Source organism: Thamnophis elegans, chromosome 3 (assembly GCF_009769535.1).
Source record: "Thamnophis elegans isolate rThaEle1 chromosome 3, rThaEle1.pri, whole genome shotgun sequence".
Classification (NCBI taxonomy): Eukaryota; Metazoa; Chordata; class Lepidosauria; order Squamata; family Colubridae; genus Thamnophis; species Thamnophis elegans.
Window position 1 is genome coordinate 63,975,469 of NC_045543.1, and position 27,981 is coordinate 64,003,449.

The 27,981-nt window shown below is 40.9% G+C and overlaps 1 protein-coding gene across 2 annotated transcripts in view; it reads left to right on the plus strand.

Moving 5' to 3' along the window:
- Positions 1-27,981, plus strand: part of MOB3B (MOB kinase activator 3B) — a 91,450-nt gene that overhangs the window by 60,016 nt on the left and 3,453 nt on the right. For both annotated transcript variants that reach the window (XM_032213463.1, XM_032213462.1), the window contains one exon: positions 21,810-22,012. In XM_032213463.1, the coding sequence (XP_032069354.1) occupies positions 21,810-22,012 (203 nt within the window). The remainder of the gene's footprint in view (positions 1-21,809; positions 22,013-27,981) is intronic.

Consider the following 27,981-nt stretch of genomic DNA (forward strand, 5'->3'; position numbering starts at 1 on the left):
AAAACAGTAGATGACAAAATGTATGTTTCAGTGTCCGTGACTGAATTCCTTTGCATATGTTTTTGGGTGCCAATTGAAAATTTTTCCTGTAGATCACTATTCAGTGTCACATATTTTAAAAAGGGAGAAGGAGAAGGAAAGGGGTTTAATTTATTATTTTCTTTCGCCCAAATTTTCAAGATTTTTTGTTGTTGTTGTTGTTTTCTGTCAATCAAGATCCACCAACGAAAACATTCCATAATTTTAGAGTTTCCACTCTAGCCAGTTCCTAACTAGATTGCAGAGGGATCAGTTAGTGTGTTTATAGAGCTTTCAGGCTTGACTTCCATTTAAAAACAAACATTTGCAGTTTTTGAATATATTAGGGAAAATAGGCAATATTTTGCCAGCTATTCCATAAAAGTATTCTGCTGCCTTCTAGTGCTTTAGCCAGCAAGAGACAGTCATTGCAAATATTGTGTAAATTGATCTGCCAAGAAACCGAGATACAATTCTTTTTTATTATCTAAAATAATAGAGAGGAAATTTATAGCAGGGGATATAATCCACTTGATTTGCAATACCTTCTCATGTGCTCATTTTCTGAAGTAGTTGGCATTCTTTTCTCTGCAAGCATTTTATTAGATTGTTTGACTTTCTGTGATGTGAGTGAGGGTGAGCTGCTTGACTGACAATTTATTATGCTGCAGGGAGAGGAATTGGATGTGTTACCATTTCCTTTTCTTATGAATATCATTTTTAGTATACAAGACTGGTCTCTAGTTGCATTTCAAACATGTTGAATATGTCTTTGTGTTGAACAGCTGTAGGGCAGATCATCACTGCTTTTCTGCTTAGTGCCAAACTGGACAGAAAAATCTAGGTTTTTAGTGATGGCTTGCCAAAATTATCAGATCGTTTTGGCAAAACAACAGCAAAAGAAGTCCAGGGTGGAACAGGGTTGTGGCCATACAGTTGTGGCACCAAATCCTCCACATGTAAAGAATTGTTGGAACTATTTTTGTCCTTTTCTCCACCTCTATTATCCTGGGTCTAGTGTGGAGTTTGAGATCCACTCTAAGTATATACACTCTAGACTTTGATATGCTAATATTCCGCAGTAAGAAAAGGATGAACTGGATGCAAAAATCCTGTACCTTGTTGCTGAATGCCTCTGAGCGTGAGAGCCTTTCATTATGATAAGTGCCACTTGCTTTCTCAACTATGAAGTATACCACACTTCAGTCAACAGGCTTCCTCCAGGGATGCTTCACATCTGAAAGGTTGCATTTTTGTTTAATGACACAGAATTGCATGGCTGGACATTTGCATTTGTTCGGAGCTAACTACCGTAATTTGTTCATGCAACAATTAAAAACTAAACCAGCAGAAGAAGATACTTCCATGTTTGCCATCTTGAGCAAGCAAGCAAGATAAATAAATAGGTGTGTTTCTAATGTTGGTTTGATATTGGCAAGCCAAAGGCTGTGTTTGATATGCATAATTTGCAAGTGGTTTGCATAACATGCAGCTTAGCCAGTCTGTTGCAAATGTACCTAATGCATATGGGCCAGCATTAACCATAAAAGTTAGAAACCCACAAAGAATGTTTACAGACTTGCTTGCTGATACATATCTGTTAGTCATGTATGCCACATCAGCTGCTTGAAAAGAAATTACCGTGTGTTATTCTTTTGTAGGACATAGAAAATGCTAACTACAAAATTCTCAATGTTACATATTTACCAGTTTCATCTGTGCACTAGAAAAACACAGTTTTGGTTTTGTTTTCCTGTAATTACACCTCTGTTTATAAAGACCAGCTGTAGTAAGAGAGTATCCAGATAAATAATATGGCAATGGAGGAATTAATGTTTTTCCCCCACAAAAAACTTTTTAACCTTCAAAATCTATTTGTGTGCGTAAACCTTTGATCCTGGGTTGAGGTAGAAACTGGTTGTGAATCATTAAAGTGATAGTTAACATTGATGCTAAGGAGTTCGCTTTCACAGTTATTTACAACGTGGTTTGCTTATTTTTGTTGTTGCATAATGTGTAAATCAAGCCTTGTTAAACAAACCATTCTTAAAATGAGCAACAGCTGAGCAGGATGTGTGAAGAGAGCCAATATTTAATTGTGCTTAGGAAAAAGAATTCAGAATACTGGCATAAGAAGCTATGAGAGGCAGGGGTATCAAACTTGCGTCGTCATGGTGGCGACACGTGTCGTATAGGGACTTTTTCCCCCTTCCCGAAACAAGGCGGGGGCAGCATGTGATGCATTTGGCCCATGGGCCCCGAGTTTAACACCCCTGGGTTAAGGATTACGTGAAGATTTCTTCAAATTGCGCATGGACAAATCGTGTGATCACCAAACCGATTGTTAAACCGGGAGGATCCCACTACTGGATATGCTAGAGCTTTTAATCTTGTGTACTCTTTGACAATGTTTTCAAAGTGAATGTTGATTCTTGAAACTCTTTGTCTGTCAAGCTTGGTTTTCCTAAGAAATTATTGGATTGAATTGAATTTTGAATTTTATTATTTGTATGCCGCCCTTCTCCGGGAAGGACCCAGAGCGGCGAACAATTCAATAGGGGAGAAAGGGGAACATAAAACAACATACAAACAGTTAAAATAAGCAAGAGTCACACAGCCATACAAGTCGAGAGGGGAGGGAACTCATCAACCCCAGGCCTCCCGGCAAAGCCAGGTTTTGACGGCTTTTCGGAAGGCCTGGAGAGAGGTGAGGGTCCGAATCCCTGCGGGGAGTTCGTTCCAGAGGGCCGGAGCTACCACAGAGAAGGCCCTCCCCCGGGTAGTAGCTAGATGGCATTGGCTAGTAGATGGAACCTGGAGGAGGCCAACCCTGTGAGATCTAATGGGTCTGTGGGAGGTAATTGGCAGCAGGCGGTCTCTCAAGTACCCAGATCCAATACCATGAAGGGCTTTATAAGTTACGACTAGCACCTTGAAGCGTATCCAGAGACTAATCGGTAACCAGTGCAGCTCGCAGAGGATAGGTGTAATCTATCAAATGAATGGAAGAAAATCCATGGAAACACCTGCCAGATTATTTAAAAGGGGCAAATTATATATTATAATTATTATTTTTGAACTTTGTTTATAATCTGTGCATTGTTCTTATATATTATTATATATAATTATATATTATATGGGAAGATGGGTTAATTTTCATTTCTTACTGTGAGCATATTCTTGTTTTCTATGTCAGCATGAGCTATTATGATTCTGAAACAATTCAGAAACATGTAAATTATATATTCAGGGTGTACCAACCACAATATCTTATATATTTATCCATTTATTTACTGCAGATAAAACCTTATTGCCCTTAGGAATGTTCAAAGATTATCATCAAATGAGTAAGGAAGTGTTTGGAAGGAAATGGCAACCAATCTGAACATTTAATGTACTGTAATTTAAATTGTATGTGGGACTTGACTTTTGGTACACTCTGGTGTACGTACACAGGTACGTACACACACACACACACACACACACACACACACACACCTGTAGTGTGGAGAGGGACAATTTTGAATTCCAATATCGGCCCAGAATTCATTCCAAACTCTTCATTTTCATTTGTCCAATCTGATCAATATTACTATGGCTTTTAGTATTGTCCTAGCATCTATGAATATCTGTAACTAGATGAAAAATAAATGTAAGCAGAACTGTTTTACATCTCAGTGAGTGGTTGGGTACAAAGATGGAATGTGCACATTAGGAATGTAATACTAAACCTATTTTATAGTAATTGAACAATGGAAACTTTATAAGAGTACCCATTCATGTTTGTTTGACCTGACATTTCTTGGCAAGCTGTGCTACACAAGAATGTTGTACCTTTTGTGTTAAACAAAGCAACTGGTTACAAAATTATTTGCAACAACAGTCTATATTGTTCATGGAGAATATATCATGTCCTGAGAGCCCATTATGCCTCCACAGGTAATTGTGTTGTTGTAATACATTGGTATTGTGGGAGAATAATTGAACAAAAATTTGGACATACTGCATTATTCTACATCCCTTTAAAATGTTATATTTAGCTATAAGTAGATGATTTTGAATACTACCTTATGGAACATTTGCTTACAGATGTAAAATCCAAGGGATCAGCATCTTACAAGTAAGTGTATTTTGCCTGTCAGTTTTGAAATCTGATTCGCTAGGGCACACAAATCTCACTTAAGGAGATCCTTAAGTAAGCCACTGAGAAACATATTCTCTCTGGAATGCCTGCTAACAGAATGAGCCGCTTTTTTTGGCTAATAATTTATAAATATATACTAAATCAGTCTGTGCAATGCTTCAGATTAAATTCCAAAAAGATGGTTCAGAGTGGCAACTTGTTACTTGTTCCCAAGTACTCTGAAGTACCTTTTTTTAATCTAAAAAGGCATTGCACAATCATGCATTTTTTCGGCTATGCTGGGCGTCTGATTTCTTTATGTAAAATTTGAGAGATTTTGTTCATGATTGCCTGCTTATTAGTTTGCTTTATTACATGTAGCCTTCTAGGTATGACTTATTCCATTCTGCCTTCTTTTATCAACACAACTGCCAAAAAATTAAACAAGCCACTTGCCCTGTGGTGCTATAACTCCATTCCAGGTGTCAAAACCTGACATGCACTTGGCTTAATACAGGCCATAACCAAGGTGTCCCCTGAAAAACTGATTTAAAGCAATAAACATATATAAGTTTAATGAAAGATTTTGCTGCCTTGCTTCGAAGTTGTGTTCTAATGTTGTTTCCTATTCTGTCCTTTGCAATAGTGGCATGTATTACAACTGACTGTATAACATTTGCCCACAAAAGGCAATTACCGTATTTTTACCCATATAACCCGCGGGTTATATGCGTTTTTTACAAGCACAGCACCCCCCGCGCGGGGTATAAAAGTGGGCGGGGTATACGGAAAATATTTTACACAGATTAACTACGGTAAAGGGAGAGCTTGGGAGTTCGAGGAATTGGGAGGCAGCTTTACCTCGGCTCCCCGTTCTCCATCGGGGGCACGTGCAACCAATCAGCGGTTTCCTTCTCCTCCGTTCCTTCCCCCTTCCCCAGCTTGCGCAGGCTTCCTCCTCCGTTTCTTCCCCCGATCTCAGCGGTTTCCTTCTCCTCCGTTCCTTCCCCCTTCCCCAGCTTGCGCAGGCTTCCTCCTCCGTTTCTTCCCCCGATCTCAGCAGTTTCCTTCTCCTCCGTTCCTTCCCCCTTCCCCAGCTTGCGCAGGCTTCCTCCTCCGTTTCTTCCCCCCCCCCCCGATCTCAGCAGTTTCCCTTCTCCCTTACTCGTCGCGGGTTATATGCGTGGGCGGGGTATACGGAAAATATTTTGCACGCTCCCGAAAACCTGCAGGTTATTTGCGTGGGCGGGTTATTTGCGTGGGCGGGTTATATGGGTGAAAATACGGTACATGTTTTAGTTAACAGATAATGAATGCGCACAACAAATAAGACATTTTAAGAAAAATGTGCAACGTTCTTTGCTAGGAAATTAGAAGACCATAGTATCCCTTCAGAAGTAAGCTTTCATTTATACCACCTTAATACCCCCGATTTTTCATGTTATCAGGGCTTAGCATTTTAAGGTTATTAAAACCTAAAACGGTAGGATCAACTTATATAATGGGCAAGGTAACTACATCACATGATGTAATAGGCAAAAGTGAAATTATGGGTTCCTGTGAGGTAAACTACAGTTATTCAGCATATTAGGGACACAAAGCTTGCATTTTGTGAAGGTATAATATTCTCAGGAGCATTTTTCAGATGTTAATTGGTAATAGAGGAAGTGTTGTAACTACAATTAAGCAGCATCTTTTAGGAAGGATAGATCATTTTCGATTCACACGTTTTTCTCAGCATTTGATCTTTTGGAAATGGGCAATTATAGAGAGATCTTTAACCTCTCATGTTTAGATAAGATATCAAGAGCGTGGTGGCTACTTGGTTTCAAGTAAACAGCTTGAAGAAAAGAAGGAAATATATTAACTTCTAGTTGAGAAAATGATATACCGAGATTATCCTGGTAATTCTGATGGATGATCTTTCAGAATTATTTGGAGTACGTTGGGTCCTACTGACTGTTCGGTGGTGAATGATAGATACTACAGTATCAAACATGGTAAGTTGTTTGGGAACTTTGGGAAGAGAGGACATTGCTTTGCAATGCTTCTGTTCTTGTTACCTAAATACATTTCAGAGGGAGTTTTCAGAATCTGCATGAATCTTCTAAGAGATTTACATCTGCAACTAATAATATGCCTTCTCTAATACGTAATTGAGGTCAATGAAGGGCTAGATGAGAATAATAAATGGAAGCAAAAGATGGGAGTTGTTCATTATATGGGAGGAGGCACAATTACAGAGAGAAAATTGATTAGCTTCTCTGAATGGATTATAGAACAATTTATTATTTGGGGAAGGCTTCTTATATCTGTATTTTTCTCTGCTTTCCTAGGTAAGATAATGGCTAAATATCCATTTTATCAATATTAACCCATAAGACCAGCTACTTCCTTTCTTAAGACACAATACATAAGTTAATAACCTTTAAGCTTGATTATGTAGTCAACAAATCCTTTTGGTCCACAAACATCAATTACAGAATCAGAATAGCCAGACTAATCTCTTGAAAGACACATAGAGCTAAAGTCACTATAGTGGTTGCCAATGCATTTCTTGACAATATAAATATGTGCTTATCTTTAATACTTTATAAGTGTGTGGTCCAAGATATCTTCTTTATTAGTAATACCTATCCCATATTTTCTAGAATCAATACTTATAGCTACTCAATATGTCCTGTGATACCTGAGGATTGAACTTGATATCTCTGGAATTCATTATCTTCGAAGTTTAGAGCACATCTTTCTGAGCTAATGTTTAATGATTAAAAATGTAATTTGTTGTACATTTTTAAGTTTAACTTTTACATTTTGATAATAAAACATTAATAAACTTCAAGATGTACCATTAAAAAAACTGAATATTTTTATTGTATCACTAATTATTGATATTCATAAAATAAACAAAAACAGAGTAAGTTCCCAGTTTCACCTTCCAGAAGTATTTCTTTTATAAAGAACCAAGGAAGTGCATTAATTAAATAGCATCAATTGTTAAAAGGCCGCCATCTTCTTTATCTTCACTAGCTCATAGTGATATTGTCCTGTTTCATATTCTTTGAAAAAATCTTTAACAACTATTGGTTAGTATGATCACAAAAAAATTAGAGGAAATTGCTTCCAGCTCATTGCTGAAAAGATCTTTCTTTGGTATTTATAATACAAATTCTTTCATTCAGATTGTGTGATTCATATTATGTTATTGGCTTTTTATACCAATATCCAACAAAGGCATGGAATATTCACTTTTTCCTTTCTGAGAATGTATTTAATTATTTATATCCTTTGTTATTTTATAAATAATTCAAGGTGATAAACATACCTCATGCTCCTTCTTCCCCCTATTTTATTTTATTTTATTTTTTCAATTTCCTTAGCTACCCATCTCAGTAAGTTACTCAGGGCAGCTTTCAATCCAGAACATCTACAATTATTTTTTAAATAAAAAAATAAAAATAGTAGGAAACATTAAAAACTATAGAAAACATTAAAAGTACTCACGAGAGCAAGATGTTTGGTTCTCAAGATATTTTATCCACAACAGCAACCCTGTCTGATGAATTGGGCCGAGAGACAGTGACTGACCCAAAGTCACCCAGCTGGTTTTCATGCCTAAAATGGGACTAGAACTCACAGTCTCTTGGTTTCTAGCCTGATACTTTAACCATTAGATTAAACTGGCTCTCAGAACAATTTCCGAGTCTAACAATCTATTGTTCCCTGAATGCAACTTAACAAATACGTTTTGGCAGCAATGTCTGTACAACCTTAATATGTTCCTATGGTTATGAAATAAAACATTCCTTTTGTTATATTTTATATACCATTTCTTTCTGCTTAGGTAATGGTAAAGGAAATCTGAATGTAGTTTCCTTCAGATATTCTGAAATTTGGTAAAATGGCCTTTTTTAACTTTCTATCTTCCAGAGATGTTAGTCCACAATTCTATTTGAGTATATAGTGTTCTGTGCACCTCTGCATATAATTGTGCTGGCCACATGACCACAAGAATGTCTTTGGATAACTCTGGCTTCAGCAACTAAGAAACAGACATCAGCACTGCCCCCTAGAGTCAGACACGATTGGATAGGAAAACCTTTTCCTTTAGAGCAGTGGTTCCCAAAGTGAGTGGTACCGCCCCCTGGGGGGCGGTGGGATGACTTAGGGGGGCGCTAAGAGGCAAGGGGATGGCAGGGGGGCACTAAGAGGCATGGGGGGGGGCAACAGGGGGCACTAAGAGGCAAGGGGCGCAGCAGTGGGCTGCTAAGATGCAACTGACCGGCCTGGCTTGTGAAAAGGTTTTTTTTTAACGATCGGTGGGCAAGTGGATCGTGCATGGTGTTGTTAAGGGGGAAAAAAAACCCCACCAATTGAATTTTCGTTGAGCTTATGAGAGAGCTCTTTGCCACTGGTTTAAAAAACAGTCACGTATTTCGTGCCATCCTTTTCCTTTGCATGGAGATGCTGCTGGGTAAAAGTAATTGGGGGGGAGAGGGTGATGAGCGGAAGTGTGGTCGCTCTCTTTTGGTGGTGTGGATTTTGGTTAGGAAGGTTTGGATTATCAGCAGGAGGGAGCTCACATTGCAATCTTCCTTTTCTAGTCTTGGAAATACGGGTGTTGTTAAACTCAGGGGAGCTTTCTTTGATATAGGTATAGTATACTGTTGTGGCCCAGCAGGAGCCGTTGGAGTTGCCACTAGACTCCCAACAGCAAAGGGCCCTATGAGTCGGCTCTGGAGGATGTGGAGGACCCTGGACAGGGTTCCGACTCCGAGCAGGGCACAGAGAAGCTGGTTGGCCACCAGGAGGCGCCTGAGCCTTGGACCAGTGGAGAGGAGACAAGGGAGTGTGAGCCTGAGGTCAGCAGTGAGTTGTTCCTGGATGCCTGGCACCGAAGAGCTAATAGGCAGATGTAGCTCCTCTTTTTGCCCTCCAGAGCCTTCAGGGAAGCCTCCTGAAGGCTCTGGAGGTCAAAAATCAGCCCTAAGGGGAACCCGGAACTCACTTCCAGTTTGCTCGCAGGGCTATTTTTTGCCCCGGAGAGCCTTCAGGGAAGCCTCCTGAAGGCTCTGGAGGTCGAAAATTAGCCCTACGGGGAACCCGGAAATTTGGGAATGGTGACTTCTGGTTTGTCCGTAGGGCCATTTTTTGCCCTTTGGAGCCTTCAGGACAATCTGTAAGTCACCATTCCCGAACTTCCCGGTTCCCTGTAAGTCTGTTTTTTGCCCTCCAGAGGTTTCAGGGAAGCTTCTGAGGCTTCCGGGGGTGGGGTGGCGGGGAGGCTGTTTTCGCCCTCCCCAAGCTACTAGAAAGCCTCTGGAGCCTGGTGAAGGCGGAAAAACCACAGCAAAAGCGGGGAGGTTGCTGATTGCATATGCGCGCGTTCTCGGGGGTGCACATGCTTAGCATTATGGGTGTGGCATGCTGGTGCACGACCCCCCCCCTGTACTGCCCCCGCTTTTGGCATGGCAGCCAAAAAAGGTTTGCCATCACTGATCTAGTAGCTAGATTAATTTGAACAGTATTGAGGAGGCAGAATTCTGCTAGTCATAATAATGTTCATATAAAACAGATTGGTGTGTGAACACAGATTATATTACAACACCAGCCTGTTTTCCTTTTTTTCCCAATTGGACCATTGCAGATGCTTCAACATCTGGAAAGTTGCAGATAATTAATAGGTAGTCCACTTTACCTAACCATTTGCAGCTGTTGTGTTATTTTAGGAGAAACTGAGTCTTGCATCACTGGAGTTGTTTGTTTTGGCATTCAGGACAGATACTTCCTTTATTAACATGCTGAGATAAATTGAAACATCTGGTTTGGAAGCTTGCTGTTTTTGGGGGCAGAAGTTTCCCAAGGGGCAGCTATAAGGAGTCCTTTTCAAACTGTGGCTTAAGAAGAAGGGAAGAGAATGTGTTAGCTGCCATTCTTGAAAGTCACCAATTGTGTTTGGGTTTTCTTCAAGCACATTCAACATTGCAATGTAAGCTTAAATTTGTTTCTAAACTAATTCTGCAATGGTATATAATCTCTCATCAGGGGAGTCTGTTTTCCTTTTTCTTCTCTACTTTTCTCCTTTGACTTGATTTTGAAGATTAAAAAAAAAGGAGAAATGTTATCTCCTGTGAATAGAGCGCTAAGCACAGAGCTTTATGTCTCTGTGTGAAAAACTAATATATAAAACAGTTTTCCACAACCTGATTGCTTCTTGGGGTGTGTTTTCTCAAACTCCTTCCAATTGTGGACCACTAAATAAACATTCGTAAAATGCAGGGTGCACTAGTGAATTAGAGGTACCGTAGTTAGTATTCTCTACTGAACAAATTTGGGAAGGCTATGTGACAAGATTATCTATTGGAGTTCCACAGAGCCCAGTTTGAAAATCACTGAATGAAAAATGCAAAAATGCAACTTATCAGACTTTTTGGTGAACCTCCCTAAGAGCCAATCATTTTGGCCGATTGGTAGATTTATAGTGCTTAGAGGTTTTAAGAAGCCAAATGGATGACTAAAGCCTTGCAAATGCTTAAGGCACAGATTTTTGTCTTTAAAATGTGCCATAAGCCTTAAAAATCCCAGCAGACTTCAATATATAACTCAAAACTTGATGAGATCCAAGTCAACTGCAGTTGTAAATCTCTGCTATATTAGAACCATGTCTCAAAATATGCCCCGCAAACAAGCCATCGTGACTATCAGGGTGTGTGAAGTGCTTCCCACAATAGCTGCTTTTACCCGGATCCTGAGGTACTTCAGTATTTCCTTGATGGAAATGATTAATTCACCTTCCACAGTATATACCCCTGAAGGCAAACCTATGGCATGCATGCCACAGATGGCACGCAGAGCCCTCTCTGCAGGCACTCGAGTCATCGCCCAAGCTCAGCTCCACCACGCATGCTGGTCAACTGGTTTTTGGGTGTCTGCCGTGCAAGCACGGGGGGCACATGTGGGAGACGGGCATGCACGAGGGGGTAGGGTGCATATGTGGGGATTGCACGCGCATTCTCGGGGTGGGGCGTGAATGGGGGCAGGGGAGCATGGGGCTGTGTGTGCATGTTGGGGACAGGGAGAGCACGGGGGTTGCATGTGAATGCTCATGGGTCGTGCACACATTGCATTATAGGTGCATGCGCACTGTTGGCACTCAGCAACAAAAAGGTTAGTCATCACTGGTATATATCATCTCTCAAACTTTAGACACTTACGAAACACTTTCTTGCTTTCTGCTTACTTTCTGGATTGTTGAGCACTGCCTATGATTACTGAAATTAACTGGTCATAGCTTAGTTCAGTCTTCCTTCATGGAAAGAAGTCATTTGTGCCCATGATTTCCAGAAGCTACAGTAATGAGTAGAATAGCGGGAATTACAGTCCAATCCCGCACAACAGAAAGCTGTTTATGGAACAAGCTGCCTTAGTTATACAAATGTTTTATTGGGATTATTATGTTCTTCAGATGAAGATGACCTTCAGGATCCTTCCAGGGCCCCAATTATTTTTGCAAGGCTAGAGTTGTAACACTGAAATGCACAGATGGACTGCTTGTAAATGCAATGGTGGCCTACTTGTAAATATAAATGGCAATTTAAAAGAACCTAACCTAGAGCCTCATACTGTCAACTCCAGTTTACAGAGTTTGTTCTATTATACTCCTTTATTCAGGGGATGAATCGGTAACACTGCTTGAATCAGAGCCAAACCATTCATCCAGTAATACATTCCTTTGCTCTATTTAAGCAAGTAGCTACTAGCACAGTTTCTCCCCCAAATCCCCCTTTTATTTCTTCTTTAATAATTACTGCTTTGTGAGCTGATTTAATGCTTTAATCACCTACTCTCCAGTGCCTGCCTGTAAAATTATTTCTTCTTTTACAACATGTTAGGTGTTTCTGTCTTTATAAGTCAAATCAATTTAAATATCATTTCCCCCTTGTAAAGCATTGGGAAAGCAGAATATAAGGAATGTGTGTAGGCTGGGGACCAGCGTGGATTTTTATACAGAAAAAGAAGGGCCATAACATGAAATACTTTAAAAAGGTAATTTTATTCCAAATGTAGACAGAGCAGAGGTGGTATTCAGCAAGTTCTGACTAGTTCTGGAGAACCGATAGCGGAAATTTTGAGTAGTTCGGAGAATGGGTAAATACCACCTCTGACTGGCCCCGCCCCCATCTATTCTCTGCCTCCCGAGACCCAGCTGATCAGGAGGGAATAGAGATTTTATTGTATCCTTCCCCTGCCAGACCCATCAAGCCACGCCCATCAACATTTATGTTGCCAAGTGAAACATTTGTTAAGTGTGTTTGCCCCATTTTACAATTTTTCTTGTTAAGTGAATCATTGCATTTGTTAAGTTAATAACATGGTTGTTAAGTGAATCCAGCTTTCCCATTGGCTGTTGCTTGTCAAAAGGTTGCAAAAGATGATCACATGACTCTTGGATACTTCAACCATCATAAATATGAGTCAGTTGCCAAGCATCTGAATTTTGATCACGTGATTGAGGGGATGCTACAATGATTGTAAGTGTGGAAAATGGTCATAAGTCACATTTTTCAGTATCATCGTAACTTTGAACAGTTGCTAAATGAACTGTTGTAAGTTCAGCACCACCTGTATATAAATCCTCATTGAACAACCCTTTTATATATTACTGATTTTTGAAAGATATGAAAGAAATAACTTAAAGTGAAACCAATGGTCCCTGAGCAGAGTCCATTGTCTCGTGTTCTTGCTCATCTTTCTATTGTTACAACTTCTCATGATTGTGATATAAGAGGCAAAAGGCAATTACAGTGTTTCCCCAAAAATAAGCCCTAGCTTGATTTTTTCAGGATGCTCATAATATATGCCCTACCCCCAAAATCAGACCGCGTTAACCCAAACCAAGAAAGACCAGGAGGCAACTGGTCTTTCTTGTTTTTTCTTTGAAGATGTTTCGCTTCTCATCCAAGAAGCTTTTTCAGCTCTGACAGGATAGTGGGGAGTGGAAGGTTTTCCATAGGGCGAAGGGAAGAGGATTCAGGAATTAGATTTAGATTTTAGATTTTAATGAGCATTTATATGCCGCCCTTTTCCCTGAGGGGACTCAGGGCGGCTTACAACAATGGGGGGAAGGGAGTGCAAGACAAGACTTAAAAGAAAAAAAAAAAATGTGAATAAAGAAAATTAACCATAAAAACACAACATTCACTCAACATTCGGGCGGGGTGAGAATAAATCCTATCCCCAGGCCTGACGGGATAGCCAGATCTTGAGGGCTGTGCGGAAGGCCTGGACTGTGGTGAGGGTACGGATCTCCACGGGGAGGTTGTTCCATAGCGTCGGAGCTGCAACTGAGAAGGCTCTCCTCCGTGTAGTCGCCAGTCGGCACTGACTGGCGGATGGAATTCGGAGGAGGCCTACCCTGTGCAATCTGATGGGACGCAGGGAGGTAATTGGCAGGAGGCGGTCTCTCAGATAGCCAGATCCACTACCATGGAGCGCTTTATAGGTGGTAAGTAAGACCTTGAAGTGCACCCGACGATCAACAGGTAGCCAGCGCAGCTCACGGAGGATCGGTGTTATATGGGCGAACCATGGTGCGCCCATGATCACTCGCGCGGCCGCGTTCTGAACTAGCTGAAGTCGCCGGATGCTCTTCAAGGGCAGCCCCATGTAGAGCACATTGCAGGAATGGGTGTTGCTTTGCTCTTCTGCTTGGAGACTGAGCCTGTCATCTTTTTAGCAATGCCTTCTTAGCGGGAACTTCACCCAGTTTCAGCTCGGTCTTTGTCAGTCGAGACGTAGATTTTTTTACTCCGTTAATGGTTATTCCTGGACTCTCTTCTTTGAATTGGATAGAAATTGGACACACATTCACACAGTGGGAGAGGTGTGGTGTTTAAAAATTGCTTTCTAAATTTATTGGATTACAACTCCAATACACAATTCTGCACATGAACTCTTGCATGGTCAACCTAATCTCTTCTTGCCGCTTTCCTATTTTTCCCAAGGAACTCACATGCTGACTCTTTGACCCGTGCTGCAAAGTACCGATAATGAGCTTGTGGCTGGCCCCTTTTAGCCTTTCCTCTCACTTAGATCGCTACTGTCCTTCTAACAACTTAATTGACCTCTTCCTATGGCTAGTTATGTAACCATCTTCCTGTTCCCCCTATCAATTTCCTTCACTCAACATAGGGAGCAAGTATTATTTCCTCATTCCCACATGCTGATATAAAAATACAAATGTCAGCATTGTGATAGACAACACTGAGGTTGGTTCTCTATGCCAGATGGGAGGGGGATCCCCAGAGCTATTAATGCATATACTAAGACCCCTAAACATGAATATAAGTCAGGCTACAGCTCCCCCGTCTGAATGTACAGGTAGTTCTCAACTTACAATAGTTCATTTAGTGACTGTTCAAAGTTACAATAACACTGAAAAATGTGACTTATGACCATTTTTTACACTTACAAGCATTGCAGTATCCCCTCGGACATGTGATCAAAATTCAGATGCTTGGCAACTGACTCATATTTATGATGGCTTATATCAGTGGTTCCAAAGTGGGCAGTACCACCCCTTGGAGGGGATGATGTAGGGGGGTGCTAAGAGGCAGGGGGGGCGCTAAGAGGCAAGGGGGGGAAGCAGGGAGGTGCTAAGAGGTAAGGGGGCAGCAGGGGGGTGCTAAGAGGCAAGGGGGGTGGCAGGGGGGCGCTGAGAAGGCAAGGAAAAAAAGATTGTGTATTGTGTTTTCTGCAGAGGGCATCGCCCCTATGTTGGTAGCTTCCCCTTAGCTAATTCTCAGATGGAAAGGAGAAACTTGCCAAGCAGAAGATGGACTGTTTAAAGCCCATCGGCGCGGGCAGAAGGGCGAAATTACCCAAAGAAACCTGGAAATAGCCCCTGCCTTCCTCCCAGGAGAGGCACGTGCGCCGCTTCTATCGCCTGCCCCCCAACACTGCTGGCATCTTAACCGACCAGCTTGGCTTGTGAAAAGGTTTTTTTTTTAATAGTCGGTGGGCGGAGAGATCGTGCAGGGTGTTGTTAGGGGGGGGGAAACCCCACCAATCGAATTCTAGTTGAACTTGCGAGAGACCTCTTTGCCACTGGTTTAAAAAATGGTCACATATTTCGTGCCATCCTTTTCCTTTGTATGGAGATGCTGCTGGGTAAAAGTAACTGGGGGGAGGGGTGATGAGCGGAAGTGTGGTCGATCTCTTTTGGTTGTGTGGATTTTGGTTAGGGAGATTTGGATTACCGGCAAGAGGAAGCTCGCATTGCAATCTTCCGTTTCTAGCCTTGGAAATACGGGTGTTGTTAAACACACGGAAGCTTTCTTTGATATAGGTATAGTATACTATATGTATATACTACTATAGTATAGGTCAGGAGACCCCAAACCTGGCAACTTTAAGACTTGTGGACTTCAACTCCCACAATTCTCCAGCCAGCATAGCTGGGAGTTGAAGTCCATAGCTGTCTGGAGAATTCTGGGAGTTGGAGTCCACAAGTCTTAAAGTTGCCAAGTTTGAAGACCTCTGGTATAGGTTCTCCTGCTTGAGCAGGAGGCTGGACCAGAAGACCTCCAAAGTCCCTTCCAGCTCATTTATTCTAAAGTTTAAAAAGCTCCACAATGCTGGTCGTGGGTGGATTTTCTTTTAGGATATGTGTTTAGTTTTTGAAATATCCCCATTCCCATCCTCTCTCCTTGCAGAATTACTGGTTTTGAATAGTTGGTTCGGCGAGCAGAAGTTTAGCCATTAAAACCACATAAGCATTTAAAGGCAGAATGTCTGTGTCGTGCAAAATAATTGGCGATCTGAAGGAGATAAGATTATATTGTATGCCTTTGTATGTGTGGATATGTGCACACAAAATTTTTGCAGAGCACCTCTTGGTTAGCATAGCCAATAAGAAACTTGGCCAATAATATTAAGGCAAGAATGAGCAATTATCTGTCCATGGTTGCTTAAAAAAATGACACCAGAGTTTCTTGCCATTTCTGGATGCGGCCTGGATGAAAACAGTAATACAAATCTTAACATTGAGATTTTTTTTAAAAAAAGGAAAAATAGATTGTACTTCAGTTTTGCTTAGATGCGTGATGTGAGTCAACCATTTTTTATATTTAGATTACCAAATCTTAAAGACTACAGATGGTTTGGAAGGAGTTAGTAGCAAAGCTAGTGTTGATATTGATGGAAATTCCAGATTGGGTGATAAATCCATTTTCAGTTCCTGAGGAAGATGGGGTAGTGGAGGAACAACTCATAGAGCTGCAAATGACATTGAGCTGAAGCCAAAGTTTAAGAAATCGTACCAAGAGTTTTGGTTACGGAAAGAAATATCTGATCGCTATCCTGCACTATGGACAGTGGTTAGGAAGTTCCTTGTTGCATTTCCAACATCATATTTCATGGAACATGGCTTCAGTGTGGTCATCCAACTTCTCTCCAAGCAAAGAAATCGACTCCAGATTAAGACTCCTGCTAAGGGGCTTAAAACCAGACATTGGGAAACTGGTATCACTATATCAAGCCCATCCATCACATTAAGAATTTACTGAACAGTGAAGTAGTTATTAAATTTTACTGAATTTACTAAGTTACTAGTTACTAAGGTTCTTGATAAATGACTATCAGACTTTGAAAACCTGGTATCACTGGATCATGTTCAACAATTTTGTTGAATTAACATTAACTAAAAAGGTTTTTAAATTGGATTTTGAATAAATGTGCAATTAATCGTTACAGTTTTGAATTTTACTGTTACTATCTTCCTTCCATCGTGTAAACCACCCAGTCATGACACCCCCCCAGCCATGCCCACCAAGCCACACCCACAGAACTGGTAGTAAAAAAAATTGAATTCCACCACTGGGTGGGGGGCACTGAGGATCAGTTTGTAGCACCAAGGGGGTGGTGGACTGGAAAAGTTTGGGAACCACTGGATTATATTATGAGCATCCTGAAAAATCAAACGGGTCTATTTTCGGGTAAGCACTGTAATTGCCTTTTGCTTCTTATATCACAATCATGAGCAGTTGTAATAATAGAAAGATGAGCAAGAACACGAGACAATGGATTCTGCTTAGGGACCATTGATTTCATTTTAAGATATTTCTTTCATATCTTTCAAAAATCTAATATAGAAAAGGGTTATTCAATGAGGATTTATAGACAGGTAGTGCTCAACTTACAACAGTTCATTTAGCGATGGTTCAAAGTTACAACGATACTGAAAAATGTGACTAATGACCCTTTTCCACACTTAACAACCTTTGCAGCATCCCCTCAGTCATGTGATTAAAATTCAGATGCTTGACAACTAACTCATATTTATGATGGTTGCAGTGTCCAAAAGTCATGTGATCATCTTTTGCGACCTTCTGACAAGCAACAGTCAAAAGGGAAAGCTGGATTCACTTAACCATTACTAACTTAACAAATGCAATGATTCACTTAACAACTGTGGCAAGAAAAGTCGTAAAATGGAGCAAAGTCACTTAATAAATGTTTCATGTGGCAACATAAATGTTGGGCTCAATTGTCGTAATCTGCAGACTACATGTTTTGCTTTTATTAGTATTATTTTTATAAATAAAGTGTTGCTTGATTGCTTTCGTTCAAGGGTCTGTTGATTATTCTTTCTTAGCCTTTGGTTAATGAGATGGGACATACTGTATGTGCATTAGTCCAACCTACCCTTTGGGATGAAAAACTTCATTTTGGAAGTTTTGAACTACTATCTGCTGAAATATCCAATCTACATTTTTATTTTATTTTTAATCATCAGAATGGCAAAAGAAGCCTCTGGAATCATCTGACAATGTTTTTATAATCAATTACAATATCCTTCTGTCCGCTTAAGAGAATTGAACCTGAAGGCATAACTTTGTCATAATTTCACTCCTACGTTGAGGGCAGATATCAAATGATAGTCCTCTCTGCTTTTCAATATGAAATCACTGAGAACAGTTGTTAGGGGATGTCAAGCTGGATGCCACTTCTGGGTGGATGACATATTTCTCTTTCCCATGTTTATGTTGCCTTGGTGGATTGCTGCTTGGGCCATTTTGCAAACTGGATGAAATGTATATCAGGCTTAAACTGAATCCAGACAAGATACCATGACTTTTGTAGTTGGGGGAAACGCTATTCATATGAATGGGACTACATCTAGGGATGGGATTTTACTGGTTTGGACTGGTTCGGGTGAACCAGTAGCTCCAACCATCAGCTGGGAGTGAACTGGTTCGCCCCAATGATCAGATGGGCCCACCGGCCTGCCCTCCCACACTATTTTCCTACTTTTATGTTCTCAGCTGATTTGCGCAGCAGAGCAGATTGCCGTGCAAATCAGCTGTGCTACTCCTCTGAAGAAACCCGGAAGTGAAGATTTCTTCAAACTGAGCACACACGCACAAATCACACGATCACCGAACCGGTTATTATCCCACCACTGATTACATCTGTCCTTAATGCAGTAGAAAAGATCAGACCACTGTTTCTGCTCACTCAATGCTCAGAGAGCTTGAAGAGATCCCGCTCCTATAATATTTACCTTAGCAGGTTTCAGTACCTTACCTTTATTTATACTGGAGAAAAGCTATCGAACCAGTGCCATACAGATTACGTTTGTCCATCAGGGGGCAAGATAAAAATCATGGGCCATATGATTTCCTCCTATCTCAATATAGACATTTCTGTATGCAGGGAAAGTGAAGAGATTAGCACTGCAGAAGCAATGTGATTTAGGTAGCAGAAATAAAGCTTACTTACTCATTTTACTTCTGTTAATCAGTTTTGGCAGTTCTGAACCACTTCTGTCCAGTGCTGCAGCATATGAGATCCAGTTTAATGATTAGGCTAGAAAGCCGGAAACCATAAGTTCAAGTCCCACCTTAGCCATAAATCCAGTGGGATGACTTTGGGTCAGTCATTCTCTTTCAGCTCAACCCATCTCACAGGATTGTTGTGGTGGGTAAAATAGGAAGAGGGTGTGTTGAATATGTTCATCACCTTGAATTATTTGTATAAATAATAAAATGCCAGGATAAAAAAATACAAATAAAATAAAATATTTGCTGAAAAAGGCAGTAAGGGACATCTCATCTGCAGTGTTTACCGAGCAATAGGATGGAAAATATGATGATAAATTTAATTATAGAAATGTTGATTTGCTCATGTTGTTAGAGTTGTTCATGTTACTAGAGTTAGTCAAATTGGGGTGGTCTATAAACATTGTCAGATAAATGTGGTTTTCAAAATCTCTGTTTTAGGCTTACGCTATGCTGTTGTGGTAATCTCTTTTGGATTGTTGCAGATTTTAGGAATAAAGTTGTTGTGTTTGTTAGTGGTAAATGTTGTTACTATCATGAAATTAAAATCACAGAGAGAAATAACCAATATCCAGAAAGCCAACAGAAAAGCTACCATTCTGAAGACTAGTTTAAAACAACAACCACCAGCAAAAACTATTATTATGCATTAAAAGATATACAATATTATATGAGATTGGTGGGCATATGAGAGAGAGGGTGGGAGGGAAGAAGGAGGAGAGGAAATTGGCAATAGCACTTAGATTTATTTACCGCTTCATAGTGCTTTTACAGCCCTCTCTTAAATGATTTACAGCCTATTGCCCCCAACAATCTGGGTCCTCATTTTACCCACCTGGGAAGGATGGAAGGCTGAGTCAATCTGAAGCCTGGTGGGATTTGAATTGCTGAACTGTATCTAGCAATCAGCAGAAGTAGCCTGCAGTACTGGATTCTAACTACTGTGTCACCTCTTCTCTTAATTAATTGATTCCTGTGAGAATACCGTATATACTCGAGTATAAGCCGAGATTTTCAGCCCACTTTTTGGGCTGAAAAAAGCCGCCTCGGCTTATACTCGAGTCTACAACTGGATCCGGCAGTGCTGTTGCCTGTTGGAGGAGGAGGAGGCGAACCAGCCTGCCATCGCCAGCCACCGCTAGCCCTGCCGCTCTTCCCACCCCCTTCCAAGCCCCACAGTCCAGCGGATGGAGCAGCGAAGCCCCGGGGCTTCGCTACTGCTCCCCGCATTTTCTGCACGGGGATCCCTTGGAGAGGGGATTCCAGCCTGCCATCGCCAGCCACCGCTAGCCCTGCCGCTCTTCCCACCCCCTTCCAAGCCCCACAGTCCAGCGGATGGAGCAGCGAAGCCCCGGGGCTTCGCTACTGCTCCCCGCATTTTCTGCACGGGGATCCCTTGGAGAGGGGATTCCAGCCTGCCATCGCCAGCCACCGCTAGCCCTGCCGCTCTTCCCACCCCCTTCCAAGCCCCACAGTCCAGCGGATGGAGCAGCGAAGCCCCGGGGCTTCGCTACTGCTCCCCGCATTTTCTGCACGGGGATCCCTTGGAGAGGGGATTCCAGCCTGCCATCGCCAGCCACCGCTAGCCCTGCCGCTCTTCCCACCCCCTTCCAAGCCCCACAGTCCAGCGGATGGGCTAGCGGTGGCTGGCGATGGCAGGCTGGAATCCCCTCTCCAAGGGATCCCCGTGCAGAAAATGCGGGGAGCAGTAGCGAAGCCCCGGGGCTTCGCTGCTCCATCCGCTGGACTGTGGGGCTTGGAAGGGGGTGGGAAGAGCGGCGGGGCTGGCGGTGGCCGGCGATGGCAGGCTGGTTCGCCTCCTCCTCCTCCAACAGCACTGCCGGATATCCGCCCAACGCTGCGGGGGCGCCAGCGGGAGCTTTGGCGGCTTCACCTCAGCCGCAGCGCTGGGCAGCAAATGTGCTGGTGCTGTTGGAGGAGGAGGAGGCGGCGGCAGCAATAGCACCTGAGGACAGGACAAGAAGCAATGGAAACTTGTCAGAAGGAGACTCAAGCTGGAAATAATGAGCAATCTGACAGTAAGAACAATTAAAATCCTAGGAAAATGTCCTTTCATGAAAAATTACTTTTTCAGTTAACTCTGCCTGACATTAGTTGGGTGAACAGAAATATTAGTTGGCCAATTCTAAAAGGGAGCACCAGAAAGAACTTAAAATATTTTTTAAGAGAGCTGGGTTTTTCATTTATATTATATGTATGAACAGAATTAACACAAATTGCAGATACCAATCAAACATAAAGAAAAAAAAGGATGAAATAATGCTCATTTTAAAAAACTCAGTGAAAATAAAAACAATATACCAAGAAGGTGGCATACTGGTTGTGATTTGATCTCTTCGGGGGATCCCGGGGATCCCCTATACAAGTATTTTAATATTGCAGACTTGCAGTATTATAAGTCATACTGATATTATAGAACACTTTAATTAAGCGGGTCCCTTGAATAAACATAACTTTGAGTTTCAAATAACACTGATTTTTTATTTTTGAAATTTACCGTAGCTGCTGCATTTCCCACCCTAGGCTTATACTCGAGTCAATAACTTTTCCAGCTTTTTGGGGTAAAATTAGGTGCCTCGGCTTATATTCGGGTCGGCTTATACTCGAGTATATACGGTAAATCAATATTTCCCTAGCACTGAAAATATGTTGTAGATATTTTTCAGCTTTCATCTGGAAACAATTCAGAGCCAGTGTATATACTTGGAAAAAACCTGGATCCATACAGGCTCAAGTTCATGTAGTAGAAACATCCTGAAAAATGTTATACTTTCAGCTAACAAAATGTCAATCATCTCTATTCACAGGTGTACCATTCCCCAAAAACTTCCTCCAGATCTGCAAAAAGATCCTGTGCAGGCTATTTCGGGTGTTTGTACATGTTTACATTCATCACTTTGACCGCATCATAATCATGGGGGCTGAGGCCCATGTCAACACCTGTTACAAGCACTTTTATTATTTTGTCACAGAGCTCAACCTCATAGACCGTAAGGAACTAGAACCTTTGGTGAGTATTTTATCTCTGCCCAGGCATTTAAAAAAAAAACCACTCCGATTTTTGTGTTTTTTCCTTATATTTATCTGAGTCTTCCGCTCAAATTGTGACTCTACGTGTTCGTGCACTCTCTAATAAGAAAAAAATAATCACACATTTTAGAAAGATTTTAAAACTATCTTGCAAATTTTCATAATATGAAGAATATCAAATTAATTACTGTCTGTCTTTAAAAAAACTGTGTTTGTGTGTGTAATTTTTGTAATATTTATTGATATTTTTTTCTTTTGGTTTTGCCAAACTCATCCTGGCCTCTGGACTATACATTGTGATATAATTCTTTACAGCTAAGGATAGTCTGATGCTACCAATTCACAAGACAATTATCTAGAATACAGCAAATTATCATCCTTAAAGGATCCTGGATAGCAAAACTGATAGGATTTCCAGCTGGTAGAAAGCTTTGTAGTAGAACAAGATCCTGGATTAGACAGATCAATTGTCTTTCACTGTGTAAAATAACTTTCTGGAGCTTATACAAATCTATTATCTTGAATAATATAATATGCTAAAGTATTTTAAGTTTCTGTAATTATATTTATTTGGCTGTTGTGGTCTGTTACCTCATTTCTGTTCAGCAGAATGTACAGATAGTCCTTGACTTACGGCCACAATTGAGTCCAAATTTCTGCTAAGTGAGACGTTTGCTAAGTGACTTTTGCCCCATTTTATGACCTTTCTTGCCACAATTGTTAAATTAATTACTGCAGATGTTTAAGTTAGTAACATGGTTGTTAAATAAATCTGGTGTCTCCATTGACGTTGCTTGTCAGAAGATTGCAAAAGGTGATCACATAACCCTGGAGCAATGCAACCGTCATAAATATGGGTCAATTGCCAAGCAGCTGAATTTTGATCACGTGACGACGGGGATGCTGCAACAGTCATAAATATGAAAAATGCTCATGTCACTTTTTTCAGTGCCGTTGTAACTTTGAATGTTCACTAAATGAACTGTTATAAATTAAGGACTACCTGTACTGTGCCTGTACAGGTATTTTGCATCAAGTGATAAAATTAATGTGATCTCATCACTTCCCCTTATTAACTTTGGATACTTAGTTAATATTCTTAGGATCCTTTTTACCTCTCTAACTAAATTTAATTAGCCATGGAATAGGTAGTCATTCCAGAACTGAACTGATTGTATTAAAGTCAAATACTATATTTTATTTTCAAACTCAAAAAGAATCAGTATTTCTTATATATCAGTGTACAAAATTCTGCATATCATCTTAACTGAATATGGAGGAAACAGAAGACATTCCCCTCGTGTGAGTATTTTAGCTTTCAACTCAATCAGCTTTAAATTGCATGTTGCATTCTGTAGATTGTAGTAGATTAAAGGTTGCTTGCTTATCTGTAATTACAGTAATTTAAGTCATATTTGCAGAACAGTTGTGAAACAAGGAGTAATTGGAAAGCAGACTCTTACTTTGTTGTCAAACTATTTGAGCAGTTAACTTCATATGTTTGATGAAAGAAAAACTTTAAACACTATCCCCTTGTTTGTGGACATTTTATCATTCCAGAGAGCCTGAGAATGTAAACTGAATGTGTATACTCAGTCCATACTTTGAAGTTTTTCAATTGAATCTGAAAGTTCAGGCAAACTGAACAAATCTGTTAAATTCTCAGGCCCAGGCAAACATTTGGGCCTGAGAATTTCAGGATTTATTTTCTTCATAGCTTAATTTTGTTGTCTGGAAAGTAATTAATGATAGAACTGCCATTTTAGTAATACATTGGACACTCCATCTGGACTTGAGATTTGATCTAATATTACCATGTTTCCCACAAAATAAGACAGGGACTTATTTTCTTTTGACCCCCCCCCCCAATGTTTCCTGGCCCTTATTATTGGGGGGGGGGGGCGGATTGGTTTGGGTTGCCGGGTGGCTGCTCTCTTGTGAGTGAACGCCCAAAGAGCTGGGCACAGCCTCAGGGGCAAACAGCAGCACAACACAGCAGCCATGAGGTGACCATGCTCACAAGCAGCTGCCCGGCAACCCCCCTTCCAAGCTGCACAGAGCGCCACTCACTGACCTAGTAATATCCCAAAGACGCTAAGCTACGTGGTGCTCTGCCTGACTGGAAAGGGAGGTTGCGCGAGCACCTGTTCCTCCCCAGCTTGAGTGCCTCCCAGCCTCACCATGCCCTGGTCCAGCTCTCCCTGCAGGCGCTGTGGCGCTCCGAGCATAACCAGCTTCCAAACTCCGGAGATCCGCTGCAGAGTCACCCCCCCTTTCCAGCACAGCGCCACTCACCAACCTAGTGGTATCTGAAGGCAGCAAGCAACGTGAGCACTTTTGCCCCCCTCCCCCCAGCTCCTGTGGCTTGGCGCCTTTGGGATATCGCTAGGTTGGTGAGTGGCGCTCTGCCTGGCTGGAGGGGGGGGGTTGTCCAGGGGACTTATTTTCAGGGGAGGGTGTATATTTTTGCCCATCCAAAAAATATGGCATGGCATTATCAGGACATGTCATACATTTGGGGAAACACAGTATTTCCTACTCACTGCTGAGTTGTAGCCTACTATTATTAGTATCTCCTTGTAGTTGTTTCAGGAAAATGAATCTTTATGAGAGCCTGCTATTCACTTACAGAAATAGTTTAAGAATTATACCCCACACTTCTGATCATGTTTAGAATGTGCACATATAGGTAGTCCTTGACTTAACAATCATTTGTTTAATGGCCGAAGTTACAATGGCCTTGAAAAAAGTGATTTATGATCATTTTTATGCTTATGACTGTTGCAGCTTCCCCGTGGATATGTGATCAAAATTTGGCCGCTTGGCATGTATTTATGACAGCTGCAGTGTTCTGGAGTCGTGTGACCACCGTTTGCAACCTTCTGATAATCAAAGTCAATGGGGAAACCAGATTCATTTAACAACCGTGTTACTGTAGTGGCCCGCCAGCGGCCAGCAGAGCTGGCAGCAGATTCAGACAGTGAGGAGGTTGGGGAGGAACATGGACCAGTTCTGGAATCTGGGGAAGGCTCTGATGAGGGCTCTGTATCGGAGGCAGAGAGGGGGCCAGGGCCGTATGCCAGCTATCAGATGCCTTCAGAGTCAGACATCAGTGAGGCAGACGAACAGCTGGAGAGCATTCCCAGTGTACGCATGCATAGAGTTGCCAGACAAAGGGAACAGCTAAAGAACAGGAGTCGACGTGGAAGTAAGGCACAGAGGAGTGAAAGCGGAGTAGAGTTTGCAGGAGACAATTAGTTTGCTTAATTGGTTCGTGACTCTCCAAGACTCCTTGCCAAGTTTTGCAGATATTGGCCTGTCAGCTCTCCAAGCCAGATAAGATCTGTGACTGTAAATTCTCCCTTAAAAGACTTTGCTGGATGTGAATGAGCAGAATTTACAGTAAATTAATAAAAGGGTTTTTTGTTGGGACAAGGAGTTTGTTTCATCCTCTTGGGAAGCCTAGGTCAAAACAGTTATTAACTTAATAATGCAGTGATTCACTTAACAACTGTGGGAAGGACGGTTGTAAAACGGGACAAAATTCACTTAAGAAATGTCTTAAGAAATTTCAGGCTCAGCTGTGGTTGTAAGTCAAGGACTACCTGTATCCCAGTTTAGTAGCAGCAGTTATTTGGGATCCATAGGCACATGTTCTTCTTCTCTCCATAACTGCTGTATAAGGAATGTGATGGCTTTGAAACTCTGGGCAGGCATATTCTCTAGCATTTCAGGAGGCGATTTTCTATGAAGAAAAACAAAAGAAAGAAAAATCTGCCAGAGGTATTGAATTAAGATGTTGAAGATCAGATGTATGTTTCTTTCTTTGTACTTTTTATGCTAATTACCATATTCAAAATGTATTGTATATGTGACATTTGATTGGCTTAGAGTTGCCATTACATAATTGCATTAAAATATTTCGTATCATGTATTGCTAGAATGAAAATTCTAACAACAAGGATATGAAATATTTTGCGATTACAAGGAAAACCAAGGCACAGGGAAGGCTTTCCATGACATGGTATATGAAATTTAAAGCATAATCTTCAGGATCACTAAGTGGTTCTCCAAGGCAACCTACATATTGTTGTAATTAAAGAACATTAGTTGTATTGGGAGAAAGTCCCTGACTCAAATTTTAGCTTGGCCATAAGGTCTGTCTGTAATAATTGGGCCTGAGAATTTCTTTTGTTGCCTGGCAAGTAATCACTTTATCACCTACAGTGATAGAGTTGTACTGATTGTGAAAGTAATTCAGAAATAGATATGAGCAAATTCTTTTATCTTTCAGTTGAAATATGATAACTTCCAAATGCTTTGAAGATTTTAGAAGAAGGCTTATAGAAACAGAATTTATTACTGTATGATTTGTAACTAAAAGAGATGGTCAGTAAACTATAATTTCAAACATCCTTCTCTTTTGGCCATGAGAGATAATATTTTCCACTAGCTGATAACGTGGGGTTGCCCAGGTATTTATTTATATGGGGAAAATGTGTGGACCAAATGTAATTTCTAATTTTGAATTTTTTCCTTTACCAGAAGGAACCCCCTTGTGGAGTACTGTGAAGCCATTACCATGGCAACTCCACTGTGCTGTACATAGAAGCCATTTTAAGGCACAAAAGCTGTATCTTAACAGAACACACACCCCAAGGAACATACACACACATCCATGTATATGTATGTATACATACATACATACATACATATATGTATATTCCTGCTATAAGGTTTTGACCATGGCAAAAAGATTTGCAACTCTGTACTCTGCTGACATCTTTTTTCTTGATTTGTATGGAGACTTGCCTCAATTCTCCATGAAGCTTCAATTGTAGCATTCCATGGATTAAAAATATTTCAATTTCCAGGCAGTATCTGACTAAAATGAAACATTTAGCATTTCTTCAATGTTTACTTAACTATTTGTTCATTTCTCTGCATGGTTAAAAGTTCAGACTTACTGTTACGAAAAAAACAGCAGTGTAGATTTCATAATAAATGGGCTAACTATTAAGTTGACGTTTTGCAGTACAGTACTGGACCTTGAAATGTGAGAGTGGGCGGGCTTGTTTCACACTTAATAAATAGCTTTGTGTCTATAGCCAAGAAATTAATCTGTTGTTTGGTCTTTATAGGCGCCAAATTGTTTAAAGAAGGAGGGGGAACATTTGCTTCAGTTTTGGAATTGCAAACATTTGCAAGCCTACACAATCTTTTCATTTTGGCCTCTGTAGCCCAAACCATTACATTCTCCCTCTTTTCTATGTTTGCCATTCAGATATAGTCCTAAGTAGAATTGGGTTAGAAATCAAAAGGGCCAGGTTTTATAATAAATATTTAATTTGAAGGCCAAGCACTTGACACAACTGAATACATATAGATATATACCATATTACAACAAACCTTTCAAATGTGTGACATATTAGCAGGCCGTTCTGTGGCAAGAATAGGGGGTCTTGTATGCTGTATCTTTGCATATGTCAGTATTCTATATCTATAGCATAGAAGAAGTAACTATATATACAGACATTCAGCCCTTAATCATCCATCTGTATTTTCCCCCCTTCTGAAATTCCCCAATATTTTTCTCTTGACTAAAAGTAGGTCTCAAAATGCCTGTCTGTTGGGAATGGGGGTGAAGGGGAAGACTAGCTTGGAAAGAAATTGCAATCTAAAAGAGGGGTTAAGCCTCCAACTGATACCTTCCCTCCAAATCACAATTATCCTAAAAATAAATTGGGAATCCATTCTGAAGGGTCAAGGCTTACACTGTAATCCTAATGTTTCAGTTTAGATACTCTAGAGCAGGGTCCCCAATCTTTTGGTTCTGCAGACCAGCGGTGGTGGCTTCTGCAATTTCAGTAGTGGGTGTAGAATGATTTCACACACAATCTAAATCCTGGCATACGCAAATGAAGCTTTGCATGCTCAAACACCATTTTG